Source organism: Ailuropoda melanoleuca, chromosome 4 (genome assembly GCF_002007445.2).
Source record: "Ailuropoda melanoleuca isolate Jingjing chromosome 4, ASM200744v2, whole genome shotgun sequence".
NCBI classification, from domain to species: Eukaryota; Metazoa; Chordata; class Mammalia; order Carnivora; family Ursidae; genus Ailuropoda; species Ailuropoda melanoleuca.
This window is the reverse complement of record NC_048221.1, coordinates 123,368,120-123,389,481: the sequence shown is the minus strand read 5'-3', so window position 1 is coordinate 123,389,481 and position 21,362 is coordinate 123,368,120. Positions and strand designations below refer to the sequence as shown.

Sequence of the window (21,362 nt, the reverse complement as noted above, 5' to 3'; positions counted from 1 at the left end):
GCAACGCAGAATTACAATGAGCTTATTTCATATGAAATGTGTCAATATGGTAGTTATGAATAATCTGAGAGGCAGAGCAGGAAATGGACAGTCAAGTGAAATACTGTCACTGAACATTTACAGCATCAGAATTTGGCGTCATTTCCATCATTCAAAACATGTTCTGACTGGGCAAGAGAAGCCACACAACCAATTGATTTAAAAAGACAAATACCATATGATTTCCCTTATATGTGGAGTCTAAACAAACAAACAAACAAACAAACAAAAAACCAAACCCATAGATACGGAGACCAGATTGGTGATTGCAAGAGGCAGGGTGTAGGGGGTGGAAGCAATAGGTGGATTTTTTCTTCTTTTTTTAGTTTAAATAAATTGAATAAAAAATTTTTATAAAGATAAAACATGGAAGCAACCTGAGTGTCCATTGACAAATGAATTGATAAGCAAAATATGGTATATACATACAATAAAACTGTATTCAGCCTTTAAAAAAGGGAAATTCTTTTTTTTTTTAAAGATTTTATTTATTTATTTGACAGAGATAGAGACAGCCAGCGAGAGGGAACACAAGCAGGGGGAGTGGGAGAGGAAGAAGTAGGCTCATAGAGGAGGAGCCTGATGTGGGGCTTGATCCCAGAGCACCGGGATCACGCCCTGAGCCGAAGGCAGACGCTTAACCGCTGTGCCACCCAGGTGCCCCTAAAAAAGGGAAATTCTGTAATATGCTACAACATGGATGAAACTTGAAGATGTTAAGATTAGTGAAATAAGCTGGACATAAAAAGACAAATACTGTATGATTCCACTTACATGAGGTACTTAGAGTAGTCGAAACCATAGAGACAGAAAATAGAATGGTGGTTTCCAGGACCTAGATGGAGGGGGGAATGGGGAGTTATTGATTAAGGGTATAGAGTTTCAGTTTTACAAGATGAAAAGAGTTCTGGAGATGGATGGTGGTGATGGTTGCACAATATGAATGTATTTAATACTTCTAAACCATACACTTTAAAATGGTTAAGATGGGGGTGGCTGGGTGGTTCAGTTGGTTAAGTGTCTGCCTTCGGCTCAGGTCATGATGCCAAAGTCTGGAATTCAGTTCCCACATCGGGCTCCTTGTGCAGCAGGGAGCCTGCTTCTCCCTCTGCCTACCACTCTCCCTGCTTGTGCTCTCACACACACTCTCTCTCTCTTAAAAATAAGTAAATAAAATCTTTTTTTTTAAATGGTTAAGATGGTAAATTTTAAGTTCTGTGTGTTTTACCACAATAAAAAAAAATGGAAAAAAAGAAAGCTAGTGTGGCTTTGTTAATATCAGGCAAAGTAGACTTCAGAACAATAAAACTACTAGAGATAAAGAGGAACAATTTATAATGATAAAAGGGCCAATTGACAAGGAAGAAATAATAATCTTAAATGTGTATGCACCTAACGACAAAGTTTTAAAACACATGAATTAAAAACTGATAGAAACAAAGGGAGAAACTGACAAATCCACAATTATAGTTGGAGATTTCCACACTTCTCTATATGTAACTGATAGAACAAGTAGACAGAAAATCAGTAAGCACAAAGAAGCTCTGAACAACACCAACAACCAATTTGATGGAATTAATATTTATAGAACAACAACAGCAGGAAGTCTTTCTTTTCAAGTGCACATGAAACATTCACATCCAATAAGGTGGACCATATTCTGGGCCTTAAAATAAATCTTAACAAATTATTAAGAATTAAAATCACACAAAGTATATTCTATAACCTCAAAAGAATTAGAGTAAAAACAATAACAGAAAGATATCTGGATAATTCCCAAATAATTGGATATTAAACAACACACTTCTAAGTAACCCATGGGTCAAGAATAAAGCTTTACTTGAGCTAAAGTAAAATGAAAATAGTATATTAAAACTTGTAAAATGCAGATCAAGCAGTGCTCAGAGGGAAACTTATAGCATGAAAAGCTTTTATTAGAAAAAATGATCTAAAATCAATCATCTAAGCTCCCACCCTAAGAAATTTCTTTAAAAAATTTAAAAATAAGAATGAATTCAGCTGAAAGCCTGCAAAAGAAAAGAAAGATAAGAGCAGAAATCAATACAATTGAAAACAAGAAAACAACAGAGAAAAATCAATAAAACTAAAAGCTAGTTCTGGGAAGAATAATAAAATTGATAAACCTCTAGCCAGACTGAAAAATAAGAAGACACAAATTATCCATGTAGGAATAAAAGGAAATATCACTACAGACCCTACAGACCCTACAGACATTAAGTGTATCAGAGAATACTACCAAAAAAAAGAAAAAAAAAAAGCAAAACCAAACAAACAAAATCCTCTATGCCCATAAATTTGACAACTGAGATGAAATGGACTGATTTGTTGTTAAAAGATACAAATTACCAGGGACACTTGCTTCTCACGCCTTCCCGCAGCTGAGTGCACCGTTATGGGTATCCCCAGTATCTCCACCAACCTCTCCGGCTTCGGCTGCTTCATGGAGGAACACATTGCAGACCCCTCAGCTTACGGCATCTACATTCTGGACCGGCGGTTCCGTAGTCTCGATGATTCCTGCTCGCAGCTCACCTCCTTCCTCTACAGCTTCTGCCAGCAGAGCCGGCGGCAGCGCATCATCCAGCGAAACCGCACCGAGCGCCTCTCAGACCTTCTGGACTGGAAATACCTAGGCCGGTACTGTATGTCTGCGCGCCACATGGCGCTGGCCAAGGCCTTTCCAGAACACTTCATCTATGAGCCCCACGAGGCTGACGCGACTCAGGGCTACCGCTACCCACGGCCGGCCTCGGTGCCACCATCGCCCTCGCTGTCGCGACACTCAAGCCCACACCAGAGTGAGGACGAGGAGGAGCCCCGGGACGGGCCCCCTGATGTAGACGGGGAGCGCTACGACGAGGACGAGGAGGCCGCCAAGGACCGGCGCAACATCCGCGCCCCCGAATGGCCGCGCCGCGCCTCCTGCGCCTCTTCCACCGGCGGGAGCAAGCGCGGCTCGGTGGACACGGCGCCCTCCAGCTCGCTCAGCACTCCCAGTGAGCCCCTCAGCCCTGCCAGCTCCCTGGGCGAGGAGCGCAACTGAGTCCTGTGCCCCACACTCCCGGCCCGTCCTGCCGCCCTCGTCCAGAGGGTGGGTGCAGAACGGCGCTGTTCCTAAACCCGACTCCAGATCCCAAACCTTCCTGGGGGTCCACAGCCCCGCTCCCTCCGCCATACACTCCAGCCCCTCTAGCTCAGCTCTTGGAATCCCCAACACTCCAGAATACACAACGCCGTGCCTTTCCTGGGTTCCAGAATGCATAATCTGTGTGCCCTGGAGTCCTTCCGGCCTTGCCTGGGTGCCAGGGGCCAAGAACCTGCCATTACCCTGCCGTGGGGCCAGAGGTTTTAGGAAACCTGGTCTGGTGCCTTCCAGGCAGGGGCTCCTAGAGCCCTTTGTGGCTTGCTAATTTTATAGCCCACAGATCATGCCATGCTCAGGCTCGGCCCAAGGGCCAGAAAGCTCTGGAAACCATGTGGTTTCCCTGCTAACGGGACAATCAAGTCCAGAGCTGGGGCACTTTCAGGGACTTAACTGAATGCAGAAGGTCCTCCATCTCAACTCCAGAACTGGGGCTCCAGACCAGGGCACTCCCCTGTTTACTCCGATCTGGCCCTTCCTGGGGTGTCTGGCTCTGCCTGGAAGGCCCCTCCACCCCTGCACTGCTCTTTCTCTGTACTTTGGCCAATGGGGTGGTGGTGGTGCAGAACACTTGGCTTCTCATTTCTATTGGAGAACATGCAGTCTTGGTCTAGATGCCTTTCTGGCCTTTTGAAACCAGACCCTCCTCCTCCTTCCCAGAGTCTGAGCTCCCCTCCTCATTTTGAGATTCCTGTTCCCTCCAGGGAATCCCCCTGCTGAGGACAGAACTGGCTGTCTTCCCCTGCCACAAGCCACAAGCCCTAGGCCCGCCATGAAACCACTGGGTTCTAGGTCCCAGCTGCTGAATCTAGAACCTTACCACTGTGCTGCTTCCTGGTCCCTTTCCCCTGGTCTAGAACTTAACCCAGTAGGTTCTAGAACCTTCTTCATATTTACCTCGAGGCTCTTCCATCCTTAAGCTGTGCCCTGCCCCCAGCTTTGGTGAAAGGGAGGGGCCCTTCATGTGTGCTGTGCTGTGTCTGACGCACTCGGTTTGCCTTTGGGAGGGGGAGGGCAGAAGGGGGTGTGATTGATGGGTGTCCAGAGATGAAAAAAATACAACTATATTTAAGAAAAAAAAAAAAGATACAAATTACCAAAAAACATTCCAGAAGAAATAGATAAGCTGAATAGTCCCATATCTATCAAAGACATTGAGCTCACTGTGAAAAGCCTTCCAACAAAGAAAACCCCAGGCTCAGATGGTTTAACTGGCAAATTCTATCAAATATTTAAGTAAGAAATAATACCAATTTGACATAATCTCCTCCAGAAAATAGAAGAGAAGGAAACACATCCCAAGTCATTTATGAGACCAACAGTTCTATCTTAGGTCAGGCTGCTATAACGAGGTAGCATAAACTGGGTGGCTTATAAACAACAGAAATTTATTTCTCACAGTTATTGAAGCTGGAAGTCCAAGATTAGGGTACCAGCACGGTTAGAATTCTGGTGAAGGCCCTCTTCTGGTTCATTGTATTCTCGTATGGTAGAAAGAGTGCAGGCGAGCTCTTTGGGATCCCTTTCATAAGGGCCCTAATATCATTCAAGAAGGCTTCACCTTCATCATCTAATTACCTCCCAAAGGCCCTACCTCCTAATACCACCACATTGGGGTTTGGTATTTCAACATATGCATTTGGGGGGAAACAAACTTTCAGTCCAAATGCAATTACCTTAATATCAAAACCAGAACCAGTGAGGTATTAGGTTAAAAGATAGGCACATGGGTCAATGGAACACAGCACAGAGTCCAAAAATAGACCCACACAATTGATTTTTTTTTAAATAGGCTCCATGCCCAGTGTGCAGCTCAGCCAGGGGCTTGAACTCACAACCCTGAGATCAAGACCCAAGCTAAGATCAAGAGTCAGATGCTTAACTGACCAAGCCACCCAGGCACCCCCACACAATTGATTTTTCACAAATTGCAATGGCAATTCAATGGAAAAATGATTGTCTTTTGAACAAATGGTGGTGGAGTAACTGGAAATCCATTTGCAAAGCAAAATGAGCCACAACCCATACTTCACATTGTATGCAAATTTAACTCAAAATGGATAATAAATTTCAATATATAATCTAAAAGTATAAAAACTTTAAAAGAAAACACAGGAGGGAATCCTGGTAACTTGGAGTTAGGCAAAGATTATAAGAAATGACACCAACAGGGGCGCCTGGGTGGCACAGCGGTTAAACATCTGCCTTCGGCTCAGGGCGTGATCCTGGCGTTATGGGATCGAGCTCCACATCAGGCTTCCTGCTTAGCAGGGAGACTGCTTCTCCCTCTCCCACTCCCCCTGCTTGTGTTCCCTCTCTTGCTAGCTGTCTCTATCTCTGTCGAATGAATAAATAAAATCTTANGCGCCTGGGTGGCACAGCGGTTAAACATCTGCCTTCGGCTCAGGGCGTGATCCTGGCGTTATGGGATCGAGCTCCACATCAGGCTTCCTGCTTAGCAGGGAGACTGCTTCTCCCTCTCCCACTCCCCCTGCTTGTGTTCCCTCTCTTGCTGGCTGTCTCTATCTCTGTCGAATGAATAAATAAAATCTTAAAAAAAAAAAAAAGAAATGACACCAACAGCACAATTTATAAAAGAAAAACTTGACAAACGGGATTTCATCAAGACTTAAAACTGACTCTGTGAAGAATACTTCTAAGAGAATGAAAAGACAATTCATAGATAGGAAGAAAGTATTTACAAATCACATATCAGACAAAGGACTTGGATCCAAGATACATGAAGAACTTTTAGAATGAAATGAAAGGAAAACAATTTTTATTTTTATTTATTTATTTATTTATTTTGAAGAATTTGTTTATTTATTTGACAGAGAGAGAGAGAAACAGCCAGTGAGAAGGAATACAAGCAGGGGGAGTGGGAGAGGAAGAAGCAGGCTCCCAGCAAAGCCTGATGTGGGGCTTGATCCCAGGACTCTGGGATCACGCCCTGAGCCAAAGGCAGGCGCTTAACGACTGAGCCACCCAGGTGCCCCAGGAAACCAATTTTTAAAAAATGCACAAAGATTTGAAACTATAAAAATACTAGAAAAGAGCACAGGCAGTAAGTTCTCTGACATTTTTCTAGATACGTCTCCTGAGACAAGGGATGCAAAAGCAAAAACTAAACTACTGGGACTACATCAAAATAAAAAGCTTCTGCACAGCAAAGGAAAGGATCAACAAAACTAAAAGAGAACCTACTGAATAGGAAAAGATATTTTCAAATGACATATCCAATAGAGGGTTAGTATCCAAAATACATAAAGAACTTATACAACTCAACATGAAAAAAACCCAAATAATCCAATTAAAAATGGGCAGAAGGGGGGCGCCTGGGTGGCACAGCGGTTAAGCGTCTGCCTTCAGCTCAGGGCATGATCCTGGCATTATGGGATCGAGCCCCACATCAGGCTCCTCCACTATGAGCCTGCTTCTTCCTCTCCCACTCCCCCTGCTTGTGTTTCCTCTCTCGCTGGCTGTCTCTATCTCTGTCGAATAAATAAATAAAATCTTAAAAAAAAAAAGAAATAAATAAAATAAAAATGGACAGAAGGGGTCCCTGAGTGACTCAACAGTCAGTTAAGCATCTGACTCTTGATCTCAACTCAGGACTTGACCTCAGGGTCATAAGTTCAAGCCCTGCACTGGACTCCATGCTGGGTCTGGAGCCTACTTAAAAAAAAGGGGGGGCAGAAGTCATTTCTCCAAAGAAGACATACAGATGGCCAACAGACACATGAAAAGATGCTCAACATTACTCATCATCAGGGAAATGCAAATTAAAACCACAGTGGGATACCACCTCACACTGGTCAGAATGACTAACATAAAAAACACAAGAAACAAGTTTGGTGAGGATGTGGAAAAAAAGGAATCCTTGTGCACTTGGTGGGAATGAGAACGGGTGCAGTCACTATGGAAAACAGTATGGAGGTTCCTCAAAAAATTAAAAATAGAATTACATATGATCCAGTAATTCCACTACTGAGTATTTATCCAAAGAATACAAAAACATTAATTTGAAAAAATATATGCACCCCTCTGTTTATTGCATTATTCACAATGGCCATATTATGGAAGCAGCCCAAGTGTCCATCCATAGATGAATGGATTAAGAAGATGTGGTATAGGGGCACCTGGGTGGCTCAGTCGGTTAAGTGTCTGCCTTCGGCTCAGGTCATGGTCCCAGGGTCCTGGGATCAAGTCCCACATCAGGCTCCCTGCTCAGTGGGGAGCATGCTTTTCCCTCTGCCTCACCTCCCTCTCTCTCTCCATCTCTTATGAATAAATAAAGAAAATTTTTAAAAAAGAAGATATGGTATATACATACAATGGAATGTTACTTGGCCATAAAGTTAGTGAAATCTTGCCATTTGCAACAACATAGATGGATCTAGAGAGTACAATTCTAAGTGAAATCAATCAGAGAAAGACAAATACCATATGATTTCACTCATATGTGGAATTTAAGAAAGAAAACAAATGAACAAAGGAAAAAGGAGACAAAAAAACAAAAACAAAAAACAGACTCTTAATTATGGAGAACAAATTGATGGTTACCAGAGGGGAGGATGGTAGGGAGACGGGTAAAATGGGTAAGATTGATGGAATGGGTAAAATGGTGAAACACTTATGATGAGCACTGAGCAATGTAAAGAATTGTTGAATCACTACATTGTACACCTGAAACTAACACTGTATGTTAACTCTACTGGAATTAAATTAAAATTTTTTTGAAAATGGGGCAAAGATTTAAACTAATACTTCACCAAAGAAGCTATCTGGATGGCAAAAAACTATATGAAAAAATACTCAAAATCATTAGTCATTAGTACACTGCAAGTCAAAATCATAATGGTATACCACTTCCTATCCACTGAGATGGCTATTATAAAAAATACAGACAACAAGTGTTGATGAGGATGTGGAAACATTGGAACTCCAGTACACCACTGGTGGGAAAGTAAATGGCACAGCTGCTGTGAAAAACAGTATGGTAGTTCCTCAAAAACTTAAACATAGAAATACCATATGATCCAGTGACTCTACTCCTCGGTATATACCCAAGAGAACTGAAAACATGTTCACACGAAAACTTGTCCACAAATATTCATAGCAGCATTATTAATACCAGCCCACATATAGAAATAACCCAAATATTTGAGTGATGAATGGATGAGCAAAGTGGTGTATATCCACAATGGAATATCATGCAGCCATAAAAAGGAATGAACTATTGATGCATGCTACAACAAGGATAAACCTTGAAAACATCATGCTAGGTGAATGAAGCCAGACACAAAAGACCATGTGTTGCATAACGTGATCCCATTTATACGATTGTCCAGCATAGGCAAATCCATAGAGGCAAAAAGTAGATTAGTTATTGTCGGAGGATGGGGGTAGAGGGAATCAGCAGATATAGGGTTTCTCTTGTAGGGTATCTTTTTTTTTTTAAGATTTTATTTATTTATTCGACAGAGACAGGGACAGCCAGCAAGAGAGGGAACACAAGCAGGGGGAGTGGGAGAGGAAGAAGCAGGCTCATAGCGGAGGAGCCTGATGTGGGGCTCGATCCCATAACACTGGGATCACGCCCTGAGCCGAAGGCAGACGCTTAACTGCTGTGCCACCCAGGCGCCCCTCTCTTGTGGGGTATCTTAATCAACTGCAGCTACCATAACAAAATACTATAGACTGGGTGGCTTAAACAACAGAAATTTAGGGATGCCTGGGGGGCTCAGCCAGTGAAGCATCTATCTTCAGCTCAGGTCATGATCCCAGGGTCCTAGGATCGAGTCTTGTTTGGGCTCCCTGTTCCACGGGGAGCCTGCTTCTCCCTCTGCCTGCCACTCCTCCTGCTTGTGCTCTCCCTCTCTCTCTCTTTGACAAATAAATAAATAAAATCTTAAAAAATATATAATAAACAACAGAAATGTATTTTTCACACTTCTGAAGGCTGGGAGGTCTAAGGTCAAGGTGCTGGCAAAGTAGGTTTTATTCTGAGGCTCTTCCCTCAGCTTGCAGAAGGCCTTGCTGTGTACTCACATGGCCTTGGTGTGTGCGTGTAGAGAGAGAGAGAGATCTTTCCCCCTCTTCTTATAAGTGCACTAATCCCATCATGAGGGCCCCACACTCATCACGCCATCTATCTCCAATTACCTCCCAAAGACCCCATCTCCAAACACCTTCAAATTGGGGAGCAGGACTTCAACATGCATTTGGGGGACACTTCAGAGCAAGCAGAGACTGATGGAAATGTTCTGGAATGAGATGGTGGTGGTTGTACAATTTTGTAAATATACTAAAAACCTGTATACTTAAAAGACACACACATATAGTAAGATACCATCACACATCTGCTAGGATGGCTAATATTTAAAAATAAATAGGGCACCTGGCTGGCTCAGTCGTTAAGCATCTGCCTTCGATTCAGGTCATGGTCCCAGGGTCCTCGGATCGAGCCCCACATTGGGCTCCCTGCTCAGCTGGAAGCCTGCTTCTCCCTCTCCCACTCCCCTTGCTTGTGTTCCCTCTCACGCTGTGTCTCTGTCTGTCAAATAAATAAAATCTTTTAAAATAAAAATAAATAAATAAAACAAAACACAAATGACCATAATAAGTGCTGCCAAGAATGTGGAGGAACCAGACCTCTCATATATCGCTGATCAGAGTGTAAAACGGTGCAGCCACTCTGGAAAACAGTTTGGAAGTTTCTTACAAACTTAAACACATACATACCGCACGACCCAGGAATTTCACCCCGTGTTATTTGCCCAAGTGAAACAAAACCCCGTGTTTACAGAATAACTGAAAAACCACTACACAAATGTTTACAGTAGGATTGTTTGTAATCACCAAAACCTGGGAACAATCCAAAAAATTGTGGCACACCTATAAGATAGATTGCTAGTTAGCCATTAAAAGGGGAAAATGTATTGATACTACAACAGCACAGATGACTTTCAAATGCATTATGCTCCACAAAATAAGCCAGATTCAAAAGACTTACATACTGCTCCATTCCATTTATGTAATGTCAGGGAAAGACAAAAGTGCAGGGACAGAGAACCAATCAGTGGTTGCGAGAGATACACTGCGCCTTCTGCTCCTGACCCTTCGCTGGGTTCCGCTGGGCCAATCAACTTTCTCTTCATTGGTGTGCCCTGCACTCCCCACCTCTACCCGAAACACCCCTCCCACAAGGGCCCTTAGGCTTAAGCTTCTTCATTCCGCTGAATCAGTTCTATTACTCCTCCATCTGCTTTCATTTTCCAGAATTGTGTTGACATTTTTTTTTTAAGATTTTATTTATTTATTTGACAGAGGGGGAGAGAGAGAGCACAAGCAGGGAGATGGCAGGCAAGGGAAAGGCAGAAGTAGGCTTGACCCTGGGATCATGACCTGAGCAGAAGTCAGACGCTTAACGCTTAACCGACTGAACCATCCAGGCACCCTGTGTTGACATTTCTTAACTCCTGTCATCTTTTCTCTTCTCTTTAACCCTCTGGGCTTATGGTCTTTTTAGTTTTTTACTGTTATTATACTGGGGATTTGGGAGGGAACAGATAAATACCTATTCAATCTTTCATGCTAACTGACACAGCTCTTCTTTAATCAAGTCTACAACATAAATATAGTTTAGGAAATGGATACTATTTATATATAAATATATATCTTCTATTATATATATATATATATATATATAAAGTTTATCACTGGCAACCTTGGAAAATATAGGTGTTTACCAGACATGATCCCAGTAAGTATATCCATGCAAGCCATCTGATTTTTGTCTCCCAGAGGGGACACACTTAAAAGGGTTGTCCAGTCTAATAGCAAGAATTTCCAACAGCTGCCTAGGCTATGGGCCAGAGTTCATGAGAGTCTGACAAACCAACGGTTTTACATGGGGCTGTGGGAACCGGGACAGCCCCCGAACAGTGGTAAGCTGGTGAGTCAGCAAAGGAGTTGTAGGTCTGTGTATGTCTATGAGTAACATTCCAGCAGTCACACTTACAATCAGGACCCAGAAATGCCTTCTCATTACTTACGTCATAATCATTCCCTTACATAAATGCATAAAAATAGTGTTGAAAGAACACTGACTCCCATAGGAAACATTCCTGTTCTCGTCATTTCTATGGCACTGTGATCTTCAGTCCCAAGTGATCTTTGAAAAGGCAGTAATACTCAGATCCTCCACATCAGGAAAAATCCAAGGTCTCAGGAAGCAGCTGGGCGGTTGTTTCCTCTTCTTTAGAGGCCACACAGCAAAACTGAAGAACACTAGGTAGTGGCTTTTCAAATGTTGGCTCATACAAATGTAAATTGCAGGTTGTAACATGCTCTACACACATCTTACTTTTAACAATTTTGTCACTGTTCATCTTTGCCAGCTGACACACACACACACACACACACACACACACACACACACACCTGGGCACCTTGTGTTATGTGAAACCCTGGGCCATGTAAACCAGGACTTTCTATTTTGTGTGTGAGGGCGTACACTGTATTTTATCCATGGTATATGACTAGGTAGGGCTCCCTAAATGCCGCCCCTCGTTCAGAGTGTCTGGGATGGAAACTGTGTTGAGGACGAGAGATTTTCAGCGTATCAGGAGTTCCGTTTGGGGCAAGGACTCCCCAGCAGCTGGGGCCTCTCCTGCTCTCCCTGGGGCTGGAGTTCCTGGGGCCCTTATTCCTGGGAGACCATGTGGACCATAAGGTCCGTCACCCTGCTGTTATAGACAAATTCATTTTCATCACAGGAAATGAGCTTGACAAAGCGGTTGTGGAGGGCAATGTCAGCCCTAGCATCGAGGGTGGAAGAGTACGCGTCACTGTTAAAGCTGCAGGAGACAACCTGGTCCTCAGCAGAGCCCAGGATGCCCTTGAGGGGGCCCTCTGATGCTCCTTCACCATCTTCTTCTATGTTGTCCTATCTGGCAGCTTTCTCCGAATGACAGGTCATGTCTATGACCAACGCATTGTGGGTGAGGATATGGAAGGCCATGTCAGTGAGCTTCCCATTTCAGCTCAGGGATAACCTTGCCCACAGCCTTGGCAATACTCGTAGAAGCAGGGATGATGTTCTGGACAGTTCTTCAGCCATCACCACACAGCTTCTCAGAAGGGCCTTCTATAGTTTTCTTTTGGCCAGGGGGCCAAGCATTTCGTGGTGCAAAAGGCATTGCTGACAATCTTGAGAAAGTTGTCACACTTCTTTCTCATGGTTCATACCCATCACAAGCAGAAAAGGCAAAGATGATGACCCTTTTGGCTCTACCCTTCAAGTGAGCCCCAGCCTTCTTCAGGGTAGCGAAGATACCAGTGGATTCCACAATAAATTCAGCACCGACGTTACTCCGTTTGATGTTAGTGAGATCTCACTCCAGGAAGATAGAGATGGGCTTCCCATTCTCAGTCTGGACTGTGCCCTTGAACTTGCCATGGGTGGAATCATACTGGGCCACGGGGACCATGTACTGAGGTCAGTGAAGGTGTTATTGATGGAGACAATATTCACTTTGCCAGAGTTAAAAGCAGCCTTGGTGACCAGGCACCCAACGTAGCCAAAGCCATTTAGTTGGGCCTTCACCATCATGTCTTGGGAACACAGCTGTTGTCAAATAGGAAGGGGCAGAGAGCCAAAGGGAGCCAGAATTTTCTTGAACAGAAGTTGAAGGAAATCTTGTAAAGCAAAGAGGCAGACTGTTGATTGCTACTTTTAGGCACTACTGTCTTATTCTTGCTAGTGGAACACTGCTTTTGTTAAGTATGATCTGGCAACAGACTCAGGAAAGATGAGGGTGTCACCCAGCAGCATTGCCAGAGTCTCAAATAAAAATATAGAACACCCAGTTGAAACTGAATTTCAGACAAACAAGCAAGGGGCAACCTTATTCACCCCACCCCCCCAACTCTCCTCTGGGGATGAACTGTGATTGGTTAAGACAAGCGTGGTAATCCCGTTACCCCTTGCTAAAGATTGGTTTGGAGGTGGGCGTATCACACACTTCCGACCAACTGCATGTGGTCGAGAAATCTCCTGGGGGCTTCTGGGAAAGGTTTTCCTCCCTGATTAAAAACAGGAGAGCCAGCATGCGAGCAAGTGAGAGAAAGCACAAGAGCAAGCAACGTGGAAGTCCTTCACACTTCATGCCTTCACTGATCTCACGTGAAGATATGTGCTGGCAACACCAACAGTCATTTTGTCACCATGAAGGAAAAATCACAAGGAAGTCAGAGAGATTAAGCCAGAACTCTGCCATTGTTGAACTTCTGAATGAGGCAGCTCTGGAATTCTCTTCGCCAGACTCCTTGTTAGGTGAAATAATGAATGTCCTCACTGTTTGAGCCTCTTTTAGTTGGGTACTGTGTTTATGCTGCTGGAAGCATTTTAAATGATTCAGCTGAAAGTATTTTGAGTCTCACTCAATGGGTGTTAAATGGCTGTGGTTAATGGACCCAATCTCCTACCCAGATAAACAAAACTACTTCATTATAACATCTCCTGGCCTCATAATGTTGCATGGATCTTTCTCAGCTTCTCACAAAAGAATCACAGAAACCCTCCCACAGACTTAGGAGTGGGCAGGAGACCATTTCTTGCTTCTTAGGATGGAATAATTAACAGTTCTCTGTGTCCTCAATGTCACTGACAGTTTCAGAGATCTGAACTGGGTGCTTGGGGAGTGCTAGCCAGGCACGCAGGGTTTGTGGGACCGGGGGATGCTGTTTCACAATTGCTGGTTTGAGATGGGCAACCTTTAGCCCAGAAGAAGTTGCAATTGTTGACCCTGAGATATCAGCAGCATCAGCAGCATCTGGGCTGTCGCTTGTGATCCCAATGTAGATAATCCCCACTGTTCATGGGTTTTATTTCCAAACGTTCTAAAATGAATAAAATTTATCAAATGCTTACTGGCCACAATTTGTATATGTGGCAAACATTTTTACTTTTTCAAATTTTGAATAGATTCTACATGCATATGGCATATACAGAATTCAGACCAGTAAGTCCCCATCCATCCTGGTCTCCTTTTTCCCTTATCTAGAAGCAGTCATTGTTATCAGTGTCTTGTGTGTCCTTCCAGACTTTTGTCTACATGGACAAATATATAAATAGGTATAGCTCTTTTTAAGATACAAATGATAGACTATAATACACATCAATTATATCTTGGAGATTCTCCCACATCCTTATTTTTTTTTTTTTTTTTAAAGATTTTATTTTTTTATTTGACAGAGATAGAGACAGCCGGCGAGAGAGGGAACACAAGCAGGGGGAGTGGGAGAGGAAGAAGCAGGCTCCCAAGTGGGGCAGGGAGCCCGATGTGGGGCTCGATCCCACAACGCCGGGATCACGCCCTGAGCCGAAGGCAGACGCTCAACCGCTGTGCCACCCAGGTGCCCCAAGAGCTGCATTGTATTCTAATGCACGGATGTGCCACAAAGTATTAGCCCTCTCCAATAAATAGACACTTCAATGGACATGTGTCATGTTTTCGGGTTGGCCAACTCCTTTGGAACATTTTTCATGTTCGTGGAAATATTCACTCTCTAGTCTCCTGTGAAACTCCACCAACCAGCTGTACCCACGCCAATCTCCAAATCAGAAGTGGACCCCAGGAGGAAATGGACTTTTGGCAGGACACCTATTAGGCTGGCAAGGGTGCAGGGCAGCCCTATGGCCTTGGGGGCCGTGTGGGTTACAAAGCGAGTTCCTGATGCAGAAGAGACATTAGTGGCGCTGCTGTGAGTGACGGTTGCAACTGCAGTCAGGCTCTTGGCGGCAGTGCAGATTTAGCATCTCGTTTTTGGTGGCAGCAGAATTCTTCTGGGCCTTTCACACATCAGGTTATTTATACATGTGGTTTGTGGCTTTCATTCTTGAGGATTATCATCAAGCCTATTCTCTAGTCCTCACAACAATGTTCTTTGTAACAAACGACTTTCTGCTCATTAGCCAAAGTCGCCACTGCTGCTTGTGACCAAGAGCCCAGTCCAAGACAAATGTTTTGTTTCCTTCAAATCTGTAATTTCATCCTCTAATTCATTATTTATATTATCCTTGCATATATGTCTTTGTCCTGTGTGCAAGTGACTCTGTAGCATAAAGTCCTAAAAATGCAAGACACATCCAATAAAGGGGTATCATCCAAAATATACAAAGAACTCTTAAAACTCAACCAGACAATAATCCAATTAAAAAATGGGCCAAAGACCTTGCTAGACACCTCGCCAAAGAAGATACATTAAATAAGCATATGGAAAGATGCTCTACGACATATAGCGTCCAGGAAATGCAAATTAAAACAATGAGGAAAATAATTTTTAATAAAACTCTGATTCTTTTCTGGAAGAGAAAATGTTCAATAACAGTCCCCAAAATCTGAAAAAGAATACCGTGTGGGAATTTGCCCTACAATATATGAAAATATAAATATAAAAATATATAAAGCTATGTAAACATAATACAGATTTTGCAAACTACAATGAAGGGATAAAAATAGATCAGTGGAATAAAGTGCAAAACATTCATGTATCTGTGCAAATGTTTACAATTAGAGGCAACGCTTATTTAGTTAGTTAATTTCGTTAGCGACAACATTTAAAATCTATGAAGGAAGGGTGGCTTTTGCGACAAATCAAGTGAGATAATTGGCTATCCACTAAAGAAAAAATAATATTAGATTGAACCTCCTGCCCCATCACACCAAATACAGCTGGTACAAATAATTAAACATTTAGAGGGAAAAAGTTAAAATATTTTAAAGGTTTTTAAACTATATTTTAAAATAATATTAGGCTGGAGAATGCCTGCCTAAACAAGACACAAAACCCAGAAGCCATAAAAAACTAAGAGATTTGTTCCCAAAATTTAAAACTTCTGTTAAAAGAAATACTATAACAGAAGTTATAAGAAAAGGGAAAGTGGAAAAAAAAAAAAGAAAAGGGAAACTGTGAGGATAAATTACTGCATGGAATGAATATCCAGAATATATACAGAATTCTGACAACAATTATTTAAATCAACAGAGGATATGATCAGGAAACTCACAGAAAAATCCAAACCAAAAAAGAAGGAGGTAGAGGAGAAAAAAAAGGAGGTGGAGAAGTGGGGGAGCAAGGAGAGGAGGAGAAGGAAGAGGAAGAGAAAAAAGAAAGAGAGAAAAAGGAAAGGTCCTTAAACAATAGTAATCAAGAAAAGTAAATTAAATTTTTTTTTTGCCTGTCAGATTGCTCAATATTTAAAAGATTGATTGTCTAATTGCTCTGGATGATCTAGTTGCAATATAATTCTGGAATGATTTATAATTTCCAGTTCTAATGGTTTAAAATTTCCAATGTTATGTTTGATACAGGTTCATTTAGAAGGATTTTTTTAACTTCCAGATGTATAGGGCTTTAAAAATATTTTAGTATTGGTAATACATGAACTGTTTAACATCAAAATGTGTAAGAAAGTATAGAGAGATGAGAGAAAAGGTGCCCCCCCACCTCTGTCTTCTTGTCATCCCATCCCCTTTCACAGGCAGGGAGACTCCCCTCTTCATCATTTAAGTTTCTTCTGTACCCTTCCGGAGACACTTTGCGTGGGTACAAGCAAGTATTAATGTGGTCTTTTCCACATCATTTTTACTACAGTTACATATATTATTCTGCATCTTGCTTTTCTTCTTAATAATGTTAGGAAAGACAGCTATGTCAGTGAATGGTATTAGAAGATTAAAATTTTTTACTGAAAAATGTACATAGAGCCTATAAGACATACTCGTAATGCTTAAAGTGAACCTTTATGATATTCCCGTTCAGTGAAGAATTAGAATATTGCCCGAGTCTGCAAAGCCCGTCCCTGATCACATTACCCACCCTCTTCACTTGAGGTCGTCTCTCTCCTGTCTTTAGGTTAATCATTCCCTTGCTTTTTAAAAAAATAGTCTTACCACCTTTGTATAGGTCCATAAACAATAAAGCATAGTTTTTTTCTTCTGTTTTGAACTTTAACAAATGGAATCACAGTGTCTTCTTCCATGACTTGCTTTCTTTTAATCAACACTTTACTTGTTGAAGTGCGTGGTTGTGGTCATTTTTGTCATTGCTATATAGCATTCCCGTGAGAATGTAATACTAGTTTTTATGGACTTTGGGGTTGTCTCCAGTTTGGCGCTATTATGTTGCTAAGAAAGTTCTTGTACCTCTTCTTGCTTAGGGTAACAGTTCCTAAAGTGTGGTCCATGAAACCCTAGGGATCTCTGGGACCTTATCAGGGAGTCGCTGAAGTTAATACTATTTTCTTTCATGCTAATACTAAAATGTAATTTGCCTTTTTCACTCTGTGACTACTGTTGGAATTACTAGGTGACTGCAGTCACCTTAGCACAAATCGATTTGGAGACATTTTTTGCCAGTTTGGTTAAGTATGTAATTGTATGTTATTTTGGTTTTAATTGTCATTGGCCTGGTTACTAACAAAACTGAATTCTTTTTGTCCTGTTTGTAGATCAATTGGATTTCCTCATCTGTAAAATGTCAATCCAAATCTTTGCCCCATTTTTGAGTTGTCTTTTTTATGTTGATCCTTAGTTCTTTCTGTCATATGTTCTTTGTCAGATATATGTGTTACAACTTGATTTTCCCTTTTTACTACGTTGTCGTTTTCACTTTTAATGATGTCTTTCACTGAAAAGAAGTTTTTAACATGTCAAATTCATCACTTTTCCTTTGTTCTGAGTTTTTGTGTGACTGCTCACTAGAATATCAAGTACAAAGGTGAAATGAAATTATAATAGCATCTTTATCTTGTTCCTGATCTCTAAGCGAGAACTCTCAACACCTCAGCATCAATTCACCCCCCAGTTTCCCTTTTTAAAAACAACTTTGATTAGAGTTAAAAGAATTAAATTATTTTACCTTTGATTATAGTTTTAAAAGCTTTGTTGTAGATTGCTTTCATAGTTACCCTTAATCAGGTTAGGGAAGTCCTTGTAGTGCTAGCTTTTCTCCTAAATGAATGTCAAACTTCATGAAACTCCGTTTCTGCATCTGTTGAGATGGTCGTGAGATTTTTGCTCTAATCTGTTAACGTTAAGGATCATATCATTTGAGTTTCTATTGTTAAAACAACCTCTCATTTCTGAGATAAACTCAATGATGATGATATATTATCTTTTGTATATACATTGCTGAATTCAGTTCACTAATATTTTGTGATTTTGCAGCTGTGTTCATAATATTGACCTATACTTTTCCTTTCTTCTTATGCTGTCTCTGTCTGGTTTTGGTATTGGATTGCTGCTATGATAAAAGACTAAAATTTCATGNATACTTTTCCTTTCTTCTTATGCTGTCTCTGTCTGGTTTTGGTATTGGATTGCTGCTATGATAAAAGACATTTAAAATTTCATGCTTCAGGGGCACCTGGGTGGCACAGAGGTTAAGCATCTGCCTTCGGCTCAGGGCGTGATCCCGGCGTTGTGGGATCGAGCCCCACATCAGGCTCTTCCTCTATGAGCCTGCTTCTTCCTCTCCCACTCCCCCTGCTTGTGTTCCCTCTCTCGCTGGCTGTCTCTATCTCTGTCGAATGAAGAAATTAAAAAATCTTAAAAAAAAATTTCATGCTTCAAGTATTGCTGGAAAACAGAAAACACATTCAAGAAGGTTCCCTCTTTGGGGTGCCTGGGTGGCGCAGTCGTTAAGTGTCTGCCTTCAGCTCAGGGCGTGATCCCGGTGTGGCGTTCTGGGATCAAGCCCCACATCAGGCTCCTCCACTGGGAGCCTGCTTCTTCCTCTCCCACTCCCCTTGCTTGTGTTCCCTCTCTCGCTGGCTGTCTCTCTGCCAAATAAATAAATAAAATCTTAAAAAAAAAAAAAAAGAAGGTTCCCTCTTCATCTATACTCTGGAATCTTTTAAATTTAGAATTATTTATTCCTTCAAAGATTAGAGCGCAACAGTGAAGCCATGTGGGCCTGGGGATTTCCTCATGATTAGATAGTTTTATTTAATATTGTTCCTATTTCTTTAATGGAAGTAGGACTATTCAGATATCCTATTGTTTCTGGAGTCTGTTTTAGTGATATTTTTCTAATAATTTGTCCAGTTTTATCTAAAATTTCAAATTTGTTGGCCTAAAGTAATCATAGTCTGATTACCATGTTAATATCTAGATATCTGTAATTATGTACCGTGTTATTTCTGGAATTATTTGTATCTTCTCTTTTCTCTTGACAATTTTTGCCAGTTGGTTTTATTATTCTTTCAAAGTTCCAAATTTGGACTTACTGAGCAAAGTGAAGTTGGACAGCAAATCCACAGGAGAGCTGACTTGTGATTTTCCAGAGATTTTATTCACTGCTCTTCTTGGCTGTAAGCCAACTCTCCTTGCACTGGCCTGGCCCCTGTGCGGGTGTCCATCACCCTGCTTAGGCTGACACCACACCCCATACTGTCTCACCCTACTTGGGCTCCCATCTAACCAGAGGTCTTTCTTACTATACAGATGCTCTCGCTCCACTCAGGTTCTAACAGGCCAGGCTGGGCTGCTCCCATGTGCAAATGCCCTCTTCATTCTGTCTGAGTTCTGATTCTCCAGGTGGGACACATACAGACACACATACAACCCCCCATCAGGCCACCTTCCATGTGGTTGCCCTCCTCCCCTGCTCAGACTCTGACGTCCGAGTTGGGCTACTCCCATGTATGGTCTCCCTCATTTCACTTGAGCTCTGATATGCACACCAGATGTCCCCAGCTCCAGTGCTACCTTGCACTGCTCCACCTAACGGCTTTAGGACTGAATAATACAGAAAAAGGGAAGAGGAAGAGATCAGAAAATATTAACTATACCCAGAGGTATTTTTTCATGAAATGTTTTAGTAACATAATGCAATGGATGGATGCACTGGATCATAACATGGGAGTATTCTTCACTGTGGGTCAAAGGTTTGAAAGCCACTGACCTAGAAAGGTTTTGGAATGATGGTATAGTAGCTCCCCATTTAGTGTGTGATAGTTTTCTGGACTACTGTCTCAAGATTCCCTGCCACCTGTGGGAACACCCCATCCAAACTGACTCTTCCCTAGCAAAAGATACAATTTTGGTGGGCTACTGGGAGTCACAGACCTGGGTTCTAGTTCTGCCCCTCAACTTCTCACTAGCCAATCTGGTTACCTTATACATTAAAAATGCAGATGATATGTGACAAACCTCCCTCCCAAGGCATAATATCAGGTAGTAGATGAAAAGTGCTTCAAGAACTACAGAAAATATGATCACAACTCGTATCTGATGAATGTTTAAGTCCTTTACATGCAATGTAACTGAATCTTTAAACAACTCTGTGAAATTCACATTTAATAGATGAGGAAACTAAAGCTTAAGGAGATTAAATGGAGGGAACAGTATTTGAATCCAGGTCTGTGCATTCAACTTCACCCTCATAAAGTGTTTTGCTTAGTAGACAGAGAGAGAGAGCGCACAAGCAGGGGGAGTGGCAGGCAAAGGGAAAAGCAGGATCCCCATTGAGTAGAGAGCCTGATGCAGTACTTGATCCCAGCACCCTGGGATCACGACCTGAGCTGAAGGGATGAAGCAGTACTTTTTCTCTACACCCAACAGGGGGCTCAAACTCACAACCCCAAGATCAAGAGTTGCCTGCTCTTCTGACTGAGCCAGCCAGGCGCCCCATAAGTGGTACTTTCATCATATGTCAGTTTAGTTTGTTAGAAGCAGAACATCTTTGTTCTGTTACGGAGTTTTATATGGATACAGGGAACCAAATTTATTTACCATTTCCCCTTAAACATCGTAATTCTTGAGAGCTTTGAATCCTGCGGACTTTCATCTTTTCTATGCAAATATAGCTAACAGGCAAGGACTTGAGACTAAATGAGGCCACTGTGAAATGGTGGTGGTACCTGTACAGCGTCCTGCGGTGGCAGTCATTTCCTTAGATGCAAAATGGTGGCCAAGTTTAAGGCCCTGGCATGTAGGTGATGGATAAATATGTTGAATAATGAACAAATGGGAGCCTGGTTAGGTCTAGAACTCTGGCAGCTTGGTGGGGTGGGGTAGTTAGCCAAGAGCAACACCCCCCGGCCCCCAGGTTGAAGGCCTATCAAGAGGGCAGACCTCAAGGCAGGGTC

General features: G+C 42.2%; 1 protein-coding gene and 1 pseudogene across 1 annotated transcript; one reads left to right on the top strand and one right to left on the bottom strand.

Moving 5' to 3' along the window:
* The first annotated feature begins 2,434 nt into the window (after positions 1–2,434).
* LOC105241358 (glycogen [starch] synthase, muscle-like) lies at positions 2,435–3,570 on the top strand. Its single transcript, XM_019808304.2, has one exon. The coding sequence runs from the start codon at positions 2,453–2,455 to the stop codon at positions 3,101–3,103; it is 651 nt and encodes a 216-aa protein (XP_019663863.1). The 5' UTR covers positions 2,435–2,452; the 3' UTR covers positions 3,104–3,570.
* Positions 3,571–11,909: 8,339 nt separating this feature from the next.
* Positions 11,910–12,998, bottom strand: LOC109491002 (annotated as a pseudogene).
* Between the last annotated feature and the right edge of the window lie 8,364 nt (positions 12,999–21,362).

Bases quoted from the DNA above. Each gene is read 5' to 3' on its own strand.
- LOC105241358 (XM_019808304.2), top strand. From the start codon at position 2,453: ATGGGTATCCCCAGTATCTCCACCAACCTCTCCGGCTTCGGCTGCTTC.